The sequence below is a fragment of the Apis laboriosa genome, unplaced genomic scaffold, assembly GCF_014066325.1.
Source record: "Apis laboriosa isolate Shangri-la unplaced genomic scaffold, ASM1406632v1 scaffold453_cov159, whole genome shotgun sequence".
NCBI lineage: Eukaryota > Metazoa > Arthropoda > Insecta > Hymenoptera > Apidae > Apis > Apis laboriosa.
Window position 1 is genome coordinate 121,509 of NW_025223334.1, and position 11,627 is coordinate 133,135.

At 28.3% G+C, this 11,627-nt stretch overlaps 1 protein-coding gene across 1 annotated transcript in view; it reads left to right on the forward strand.

The window, feature by feature from the left end:
• Positions 1-1,573, forward strand: part of LOC122716335 — a 92,252-nt gene extending 90,679 nt beyond the window's left edge. Inside the window, exon 8 of the mRNA XM_043939323.1 lies at positions 230-1,573. Within this exon, the coding sequence (XP_043795258.1) occupies positions 230-458 (229 nt within the window). The 3' untranslated portion in view covers positions 459-1,573. The remainder of the gene's footprint in view (positions 1-229) is intronic.
• The last annotated feature ends 10,054 nt before the right edge of the window (positions 1,574-11,627 follow it).

Below are 11,627 nucleotides of genomic sequence, written 5' to 3' on the forward strand. Positions count from 1 at the left end.
TTTTTTCAAACGATCTAACAATTTAAAAATATCTTTTTTAAATAATAATAATAATAATAATAATAATAATAATAATAATAATAATAAACTTACTAGCATCTACTAAATTATATCAATTACAATCCCATCTTTCTTCAATCCTCGTCAATCTCAACACAATCAGTCTTGCAAACATTCTAGACCACTCCAAAAAGTTCTATTTTTATTTTACTCTGAATTTCCTTTCCAGGCTTCCAGAGACCCAGCTGGCCGAGAGGCTCCACGGCGATCGTTACTACGCGGAAACAAGGATACCTATGTCGCCCACCACGATGCATCCAGCGCCAGGGCATTACCCTGGCAACACAGGTGTCAGGGTGGACCTGGGCAACCATATGGTAGGCACGGACAGTCTTCACACGATTCTACGCCCAGAAAATCCACGGAGTTTGAGCACGAAGAGCTATTACTACGGCTGACAGGAGGAAGGGGGGGTTGTCCCGCGCGAGGGGCGGCCCCCGTCCTTGAGCCCGGTACCGGAAGTGAGCACGCGGAAGTACTGCTTTTAATCCAGAGACCGATTTTCTAACGGCGTACGAAGCCGCTGTAAAAGACAAGACGATATTAAAAGACAATCGATATCAACGGGCGATACTCGTTGTCGATCGAAATCGTTGTTTCCTCGAGCGAAAGTCAAGAGATCTTCGTCCTGGTACCGAAAATGAGCATGTGGAGGTGACGCATTTTTTTTTTTTTTTTTATTTCTTTTTTTACTTTTCTTCCAACTCTTGGAATTCTCGAGCAAAAAATTCGATGAAAAATTCGATTTCACGCGAGAGAAAACGAGAGAGAGAGAGAGGGGAGAAAGAATCGTGCTACGATTCTGTTCCCTGAGATTATTTCAATTGGAAATTTTCGAGAGGAATATTCGTGGCCGTATGCTTTCACTGCAGGAAGCGATGTATTTGATCCCTATAAATCAATAGCACGAAACGAATGGAAATTTAGTTGGATTCTGAGCGTTGGAAGTGGACAAACTTGTTATCTCTCGCTGCGAAATCGTTTCACGCGTGCCTGTATCCGACACCGGAAGCGAATGAGAGCTCGGCCAACGAGGCGGGAAATCTAACGAGAGCGTTGTAAATACATCGTCGAGGGTTTCGAGCTATTTCTATGGAAATTCTGAGAAATATCTCGAAAATACCCCGATCGAATAGGGATATTAAGAGAACTTCTATTGTTTGTTGAAGATGATGTTATTGAAGATAGTATTGTTTTTTCATAAGAAACTGCTATTATATAAGGCTGGATAATCGAATAGAAAGTATATAAATATACGTTGAATGTAAACGAAGAAAATAGAAAAATTTATGAAGGCAGTGTTCGTTCTTGCGACCAATACCGGAAATAAATATTTACGACACCGTCAAAGATGCGTAAATGATTAATTAATTGTAATTAGATTTTGATATCTAAACGATAGAATTTATTGGAAAAGTGTTATGAAATATGAAGGATAAGGAATGAAATAATAATCGATATTAGAGATAAAAAGATAATTCGTGATGTTAATCATTAAATTCTGATGTTTTTGATTTTTCTGACGATATTTTTCGATGATTAGAAATCTTAATAATTGAAATTTAAGTTGATTTATTTAAAAATTTATGCAAAAAAGATGTGATTTGTTAAAATTAAAAATATATAACAGTTTTCAGTCAACTTTTGTATATGAATTCAAAAATATATTGGAAGAACGAGATTGAAATATAAAAATTGAATGAAATGAAAAGAAAGTATCACTGCCTATCAAACAGTAGCAACAATAACAATAAATATCTGCGAGAGAAGCGAATCGATATCCTATATATACATACAATAATTTATTGTGAAAAATCACTTTTTTCCAACGAAAATCACGCACATATTTCTTTAAAAAGAAAAAAAAAAGAGAGAGAGAGAAAATAATACATATCTGCACAAACAAATTGTGTACAGCAATAAATAATCGTAATTCTTTCCATTTAAAAGATTATTATTTTTTGTCGAAAGATCGAGGAGACTGTCTAAAAAAAAATCTATCACTGCCTAATCGATGAGAAAAAGACATACGAGTCTTTTGTTACGAACCAAATTTTCTTAAATTTTTCTCAAATCGAGCTATGTTATTGATATTGTGATATAGAAACAAATATTAATAATGTGGTTTCCTTGATAATAATTTTTCTAATATAAATTTTGAATATTTATCTTATTGAAAAGAAGTATGTATAGCTCGAAATATAATTTATATTTAAATATTTTATAAATGTAATTTAAACATGCATACGAATATATTCTTCGATTTTGAATTAAAACAATTGATAACTTTTTATGAGATAATTTTTTAAAATAGAATAACTGAAAAAATGGTATTCTGAATTTTCTATTAAATATAATTCTAAAATTTAAAAGTAATTGAGCTACACATATTACCAATCAGGCATGCAAAACATTAATTGGTAATATTGTTCAAATTTCTCTCGATTGAAGCTCATTGTTAGTTAGAACCGGAACGAACAGTCACCGATTGAAAGGATCAATATTGCATTCGATGGACGAACGAAAACGACACGATCGAACGAGACGAATCGACGATCGATCGATCTTCCTAAAATCTAACCTGAAAAATCTTTAACAATAAAAAAAATATATCAAAAAAAAAACAAAAAAAAATAAATAAACATATAAAAAAACAAAAAAGAAACAAAAGCAATGGATCGAATGCCTAATTTCGATTGAAATTCATTGAAATTGGTATTCGTTATGGTGGTTTAACCATATTAGCCTTAAAGAAACAGGAAATCGATCGATCTCAACGAAATTACAGCGGTTTTGTGTATCGAGTACACGCAACCAAAAAAGAAATAGGAAAGAAACACAAATGAAAATAAAAATGCACTGCGAAACAACTTTTATAGAGAAATGATCTGTATGTATATCACGCTGTAAATACGAACAATGTAATTTACTGTAATTGTTAAGGGAATTCAATTAAAGAGGAAGAAAGTGTATGTATGCGAGAGAACGTTGTATCTAGATCGAGAGTGTAATCGAAGGAAGTAGTCGAGAAAATTATTCTCTGTGCCATTGAGTTGAATTTCACTATAGAGGATCTAAATCTTCTGTGGTGGTTCACGTGATTGATTGTGATTGATGGTAATGGAAGAGAATCTAGTTAGGATCTTCAAATATATTGTTAAATTATAAAATTATAAATGAGATTAAATTTTCTTGTATTTCATGATTTGGAATATACAAGATATTTGTTTTTTTTTAAGTTTATAAATTGTATCAAAAATGATCTTGTGAAATTATCACTTGACATTATGTTAAAAAGCATGGAAAAATTCTACTATTTCATGCTATTTAAATGATTTTTTTCTGTTTCTGTCAGGATTGATTTGTATAATTTTACATATTAGATTAATATTAGATTAATATTAAACTAATATTAGGTAATCAATTGACAAAACAGAAAATTTATATATTAATTTTAAGATAATCCTTAGACTATTTTTTTCTTTGTATTTTATTTTTTACATTGCACTGAAAAGTTGTGCATATGTACAATGAAAAGTTATGATACGTTTTTTAAAATAAGAATTTAACCAATATATGGATAATCATGCGAAGAAATGAAAATGTTTTAATTAATTGATAATATTTATTTCAATTGTAATAAAATATGCACATATTTTGAAGAAATATTAAGTGAAATTCATAGTGCCATTCTCGCATAATTAATCCTTTTTTTATTTATGGTTTATAAATTGTTTATAGGTAATAATATAAGTATTAATTTGTACATTAATTTCTACAATTTTGTACTCACGGCGTTATTATCGTAAATAACGAGGATATTTAATATAAGAATTTCTTATTTAATATTTTTTTTGAATCGAAAATTAAATAATGAAAATTGAGTGGCTTATTGAAATAATGTTAAAATAAATATTCTTAATTATATGTTACGAAATTACAAGAGAAAAAGGATTTTTGCACATTGATTTTGCACATTTGTAAACTTAATGCAACTTATTTTTCCAACGAATATACCATAATTTCTAATTAATTATTCGAGAATATCTTTCTCATGGCCATTAAATATGCAAGTTAAACACGATATTCGTTACACGATAACAACATCAGGATTACAATAAGCATTCTTTGATCCCGGAATCATAGCATGCGAAATTCAATTTTAACTCTACCGTCCAAACTTACGTGTATTTCGAAAAATACGATTTTCTCACGCGACTAAGCGGTCGAATATAATAATGCAACGACAATGGAACAGTCCAACACAACTGTTCTTCGTGCAACAAACGATTTTATAAATGGTTGAATCTAACAATAGACTATGAGGTAACAACAGACTTCCCACATATTTCTTTGCCATGCGATTAATTTTGCAAAATATAATGGTATATATTTCGGTGGTGAAAAATTGAAGAACATGGAAAAATAAATAATAAATTTTTTTAAATATATCAATATAAATATATCAATGAGCCAATCAATTATTAAATTCGACTTATTTGTAAAAGAAGAATGAAAAAAATCCGCGTTGTTCCGTTGATTAGATCGCACGGTGATATATAATTCGCTGTGGCCGTGTTTTTAATTGGTCTGGCTTAATTAAGCCACTCGTGAGGGTTTGTAGCGAGTCACACTGGTCTCAGGAAAATTCTAATTGCCGGAAGAATGCTGGTTCTCCGCCCTTTTATTCTCACTTCTCAGATATTCCCACGTGTTCTTTCTTCCATCGCTCAATCCTCTGGCATTTTTCATCTTGGTGAATTTTTTCTTCTTCTTTTTTTTTTTTTTTTTTTTTTTTTTAGGAAGTTTTATAATTCTTTCTTCTATAATTCAATTTTTATATTTTATTTCAATTTGATCAATACTTTTACCATTTTTTTTTCCAAATGGTAATTTGAAAGTCGAGGATCACAGAGAATGTGCAGAGAATTTCGAATAATTTACCATAGGGTAATATGCTCTCATTGGTATTGGCTCAATGGAATGAAAGGTATGAAACAAAAATGTATAATAGATATTCAATGAACTGTTACGATGTGTCAAGAGTGAAAGGATAATTATCATTTGTAGATTCACGTAAAGCACCAGGTATTCATTAAGCATTCTGTTTTTATAAATAAATATTAAGTATTAATATGTACGATGCGTTGACAATGTATATTGATATCTTGTGCTGTTTATTTATACTCGTCACTGCAATAATTAATTTCTCTTAATATAATATTCTCTTATAATTTTCTTATTATTAATTTCTCTTTACTTTATATAATATTAATATTTTAATTAATTTCTTTATAATACTTAACATTACCAAAGAAATTAATTTTTATTTCTTTCTTGTTTAAGTTACATATATATTTTCGTATTTAATATTCTTAATTCTATAAACTTTTTTCTTTAATTATGAAATGCAATAATTTGAAATTGATTATATATCAATTTCAAAGAGATTTTATCTCTCTATAATTCACTAAGATTATTATAAACAACTAAGGAGAGTCAACGCGAAAAATAAATATAATATCGTTTTTATATTTTATATAATGGCAAAATTGCGTTTCTATTAATGTATTGAACGTTGCGCAAATTATTATTTATTACCATTATATACCTACTAACTAAGAAAGCATGTAAAATTGTACCAAAGACAAGTTATTAACGCATCGATCAATAGGGATGTAATTATGGGCTCAGAAATAAAGTCACGAATTATTTTTATTATTGGCATATCTTTATTTTCGAGTTATTAAAATATATTTTGCAATTTAAAAAATAAAATATAAAATATTCTCTAAACCATAAATATAAAATACTAGTATGTTTATAATTGATTTCGTTTTCTCTAAATTATAAAACTCCAAACTAAAAATCCAAAATATGATTTTGGAACAGGAACATTAATTTTTCCAAAAATTCTTTCTTCTCATCTCACGAACTTTGTTTCTGAGCATATCCAAATTACCCTATTGTCGAGGTGACTTGTTCGAAGCGGAGTGCCTGATATTATTTCGCGAGAAACATTTCTAAAATGGGTACGTGCCCGTCACTAACTCCGCGAATAAAATGTAAATTTCCATTAAACTGATCCGTGGAAGAAGTTAGGGAAACACGCGTGTCCTGTGTAATGCTCGAATAGAATGGAATTCAACGTGATTTATCGTGACGGTCGGAAACTGGATTTCGCAATGAGAACGTGCGATGGAAAGGTTCACGATCTTGTTGAAATTTGGTAGAACTTGGAAAATTACGAATTCTGAAATAGATCGTAGCTAAAATGTAATATGATGGAAACAATTTTGAAACGATATTACGTCACGTTGATTTTTAACGAAATGATTAGTGGAATGATTATATGGAATTTTAAGATTAATTTGAATTTAAAGAATTTTTAAATCATCTGAATATGATTAATATTATTTACAAAGAATATTATGCATTGTGCATTGATTGATTTCTATACTTAAATTTTATGAAAATTATTATTATGTAAATAATTCTATTTACGAATTTTTATATAAAGATCCTTGTTTTCATAAAATTTTTAAGTTTTCTAAAAGAAGAAATCAACTTATAATTTGTTTTATTAAAAATTTCTTTATAAAGATTTAATTTATGTTAGAACTTTTAAATAATTAAATATTAAAGAAGAAAAAAAAAGGAAAAATTTAAAAATATAAAATGATTTCTTCGTAATTCTAGCCTCTTATTTTGACGAGTCGTTTTCTTTGTTTTCGTATAAATCTCACGCCATACGTATTGATTAACGTAAAACGAACGTAAAACTGAGAGCGAGGGCGAAAAAGTTTGACAGCAGTCGAACAAGTTTTAGTATTTGTGGAAGGAGCAAGGAGTGTAACCGAGTTTCGAGGAAAAGTTTTCAACGTTTCGTTTGTCTGTGGAGGTGTGTATTTATTGTTTGAATTGTTCGATCAGCTCGATCGCGATTGCGTTACAATTAAAACGTTCGGAAATAAAAACAGCTTGAATTGCAAAAAGAAAAACGATTTCTATATTTCTACAATTACCTAATCTATGATAACTTTTGCCGGGAAAAATTTAAAAAAAATAATAATTTAAGAATGTAAAAACAATATATGAAACTCATGGAATAAAATTTTGAAATAAGTGATATTTTTATTTTAAGATAATAATTAATTTTTCGTGACTAATATTATATTTTCGTGATTAATACTATCTATAAACATAAAATTTAATCTCAACTATTTTACAATCTCCTTTCTATTCCAATTTTTTTCACCATTACTATCTTTTATGGAACATGACCGTGATACGAGTAGCCATATCATCCCCTTACAACTTCGAATTGGTCACGTAAGGAGTTAAACCTATTTATAAGCTATTCGGTATAATGCGATTCCATAAATATATATATAATAACCATACCACTAAAAATTTTGCTAAAAATTTCTATGGATATATATTTTCTCCATCACATTTTAATAAAAAAAAAAATATATATAGAATTAAAAAAATTCATATCTTCATCAACTCGTTTAGTATCAAAGATTCATCACGAGTATAAAAAAGAAAATAATCATTCATTTCCAAAGAATCGAAAAAACTAAATCTTCTCGAAATGTGACAAAAATAACGCGTACCCTTCATAAGAACTCGCTTCTCGCGAAATTCATCAAAACTTTTGTATGACAAGCAGCGAGAAATGACTTTAGATAATCGAAACGATATGTAAAACGAACGAAAGATGATAAGAGAAAAAAATGTATGTGTGTGTGTGTGTGTGTGTGTGTGTGTATAACGAGCATCGACGAGTTTTTATTGTAAGTACTTCTCGTTCGTAAGCACCTTGTAAATATCGCTGTACCATAAATAATCGTGTACCCTTCGAGTTCGACTCCTCCCCGATCTCGAATCGAGAAAATCGAAACGGGAAAAAGAATTAATATCGAAAGAATGTGATTGTTTATTATATTCCAGAAGATAGAAAAAAAAAGAAGAGAGAAGAAGAAAAATGTGAAAATTTGATCTCGACTAGAGAACAATGCGAACAAGAAGAATGCGAAAGAGAAAGAAAAAACGAAAATTAATATGAATTGAATAGTATAAATTGTATTTAAAAAATATAAAATGAAATTGTATTTAAGAAGCGTTATCGAATGATATTATTAATTATATATAGAGATGAATCGAGGGACACATGTGAGATGTTTATAGGAATTTTAAATGTAGAGTTTATATCTAATATACATGATGTATCGACAATCGACATCGCGGAGGAAGTCCGAAAAAAAATATCGTTCTGTTAACGTTTTGAAGCGAGCCTGGATATTGAACGTATGACTAACGTTTCCAATTTGTGTAACTATCCTTTAAATGATTTACAATTATAATAAATGAATTACGAAAACAAATTTATCCTCTGCATTTTTTTTTTGTTTTAATACGATTACTTATAATTTCAAATTATTGTAATATACTTCTGAAATACCTGAAATTAATTTTTGTAATGATTATGATTCTGAAACAATTTGTTATTTTATTTTTATTTTATAATATTTTAAAATTACTTGAAAATATGACGATTCGTTCGATAATGATAGATGATAGATGAATAAATCATAATTGTATTGTAAGAATACTTACAATACAAATTTATGATAAAAAAAAATAATATTTAAGATATTAAACAATCAAAAATCTATCGAAAAAAAAATACAATTTACGAGATTAAAAAAATAACAATTTAATAAAATAAAAATTTTCTTTGAAATAGAAGAACTCGTAAATTTTATAGCTTAGTTCAATAAAGAAATCAAATTGTTTCAGTGATGCATAAATTTCATTCAATTGTATTATTTCGTATACAAGGTGTTTTGCCATTTATAATGATACAACATATAATTACAATAATTACACAAATAATTAACACAAAACGAGATTTGGTTCGACGGTTGGCAGGCGTGTAAGCGATTATAGCCTAATTAACGAGTAATTTACGAGTAATTAGCGGTTGAAACAACGAACAGGTTAAAAGCTTCGATCCCAGCATATTGTATACCGGAAGTATACCCGGGAGAGCAGTAAGATTGCCCGTGCAACACGTTTCAGTATGTTTTAGGAGAAACTGTTTTTGACTTCTAATTCGCGGTCCGATTAAATCATAATTTATGCAATTGCTTAATGAGTAGAATGTTTTTTATGAACGGAATTATGTAAGCATTGAGAGAGACTAATTTGAAACGAGATGGAAAATGATGATTCGTTTAAACACTGTATACGATATAACAAAATTGAAATGTAAATTATAATACAAAATGAATAATAGAGAATAGAATTACGTGATATCTTGCACGAAAAGAAAAAAAAATAAAATAAAAATTACTAAATATTTTTATTCTTAGTATTATTTATTCCTAATATTATTTATTTTTAAAATAATTTTTCTGTTCTTAATATTGTAATATTAAATTTATTAATTAAATAATCAATTAATTTATAAAATGAAATAAAATATAAATGAAAAACTTACTGCGCAAAAATATAATGCGAAGAAATTTTGAATCTATCGATTAAGCGACACGTACGCACGGTTCGAAGTATAAACACTGTCTAGCGATTTCTCCTTCTCGTTCAATACTATTAGTCCCCACTCTCCAAAATTCGTTCGAATTCGTAAATATTTCGATTATTACCGCTATTTATGTTATTCTAGTCGTATTTTCAAAACTTATATTTAAAACTATATTTAAAATTAATTTTAAATATAATTAGATTATATTAGATTATTTAAAATTTTTATCTTTGACTTTTTGTTTGTTTTTGTAAAAAGATTTAAATATTTAGTTAATAAGTATTATTTGTTTTTTAAATTAAAAAACTAATAATAATAAATGTCTCAAAATTTTTTAAAGCACAAAACGATAAAAAAACAAATAAGGGAAATGAAAAACTCATTCTTCAGACCACATAATTAGCAGAGTTATTAAAATTTATTATTAAAATTATCCATAAAATAACCCATAAAGATTTTTATATGAATTTATCTTTTTCTTTTAATTTTCCAAAAATCAAAGAAAATTAAAATTAGAAGAATGTTTCATTTCAAGATTATACATGCCAAAATTATTACCAAACGATTGGTAAATTTCTCAGGGAAAAAATTTTGTTTATTATTTTTGCAATATATCGATCAAAGAAATTAAAGCAGCTTGTTTGTCTTTAATAATCTTTAAAATAGTAAACAACAATTGGATTCTTTTTTCGTTGCTATGATCTTAAGTTGACAATAAGAATGATGTTAAAAGATTAACGTAAATGATTAATGATCCACGAGAGAAATTACAGCTAGTAAGTCGCGGAACGAAATAAAAATTGTGTTTAACTATTGACTAGTGCTTCGTTTCTGTTTGCACGTGTGTGTACACGACAAGTGAATTATTGATCGTTTGCAGTTTGAAATGCAAAACGAGACATCGTATCTGTTTGATCGTACAATGACCACGAATATAATAACTAACGAGGGAACAACTGTCACGATTAACCATTGTGAGCATAACGATTCCTCGTTTCATTCAACAGCAACAAATTCATTATTCGAATAGCCTAATTTAAAGCGATAATCTGATTTTAGAATTTTATTTTACACGAATTGTTCGCAATGAGTTTATCGAATTTACACTTATTATTGTTTTTATCAAATGGAAAATAAAAAATTTTTTTTTCTTTATTAAAAGATATATTATTAATTATTCATTCAGTTTTAAAATATTATTATTCAAATATCGAAATTATCCCTTTATTTTGAGAAATTATATTTATTAAAATTTTATAATTCTTTCCAAATTGAAAGTGAAATGAATGATTGAATGAAATGAACTATTTTCAATTTTCATCAAATTAGCCATTCATTAACAATTAATGACAATAATACGCGATGAAATAGTAAATAATTGGCAATGACCAATATGCACATATTATCGTCATTATTGACAATATTGCCATCGATCATGACTAATCTCGGTGAATTCATTGAATCCAATATAACCCATTCGTCGTGATAAATTAAATACTGATAAACACGGTTCATCTATTACGTTTAAAAAAAAAAGAAAAGAGAAATAAACTTTTATTTATCTTTTATCAATTATTTCAAATGTCAACAAGTTTATTATCAAATTTATTCCACGAAAAGAAATCCATTCGACAAACTTTATCACGGCAATTTGTTTCATTTCAAAACACATTGATTCAAAATTGTATGCGAATTCCTATCGTCGAGATAACTTGGATCGAGGGTGCAACGCGTGTTTCGTAGCACGCGGTGCATTATCGGTCACGTTGATTTCAGAATCAGCCGGAAAATTCAGCCATGCATGCCACGTTTAAATCATTACCTCTGCGTGATGGCCTATTGAACACGCTGGACAAGTATATAGTAGCTACTGTAATGATCTGTTGCGGATCGAGCCTGCATCATGACATTTGAAGTCATTGATACAGAAATATTAAATTATGGATAAGTTTTTACGTGTGAAATTTTGAATAAAATTGAATAAATATTGGATTTATTATGGAATTATTCAATTTAT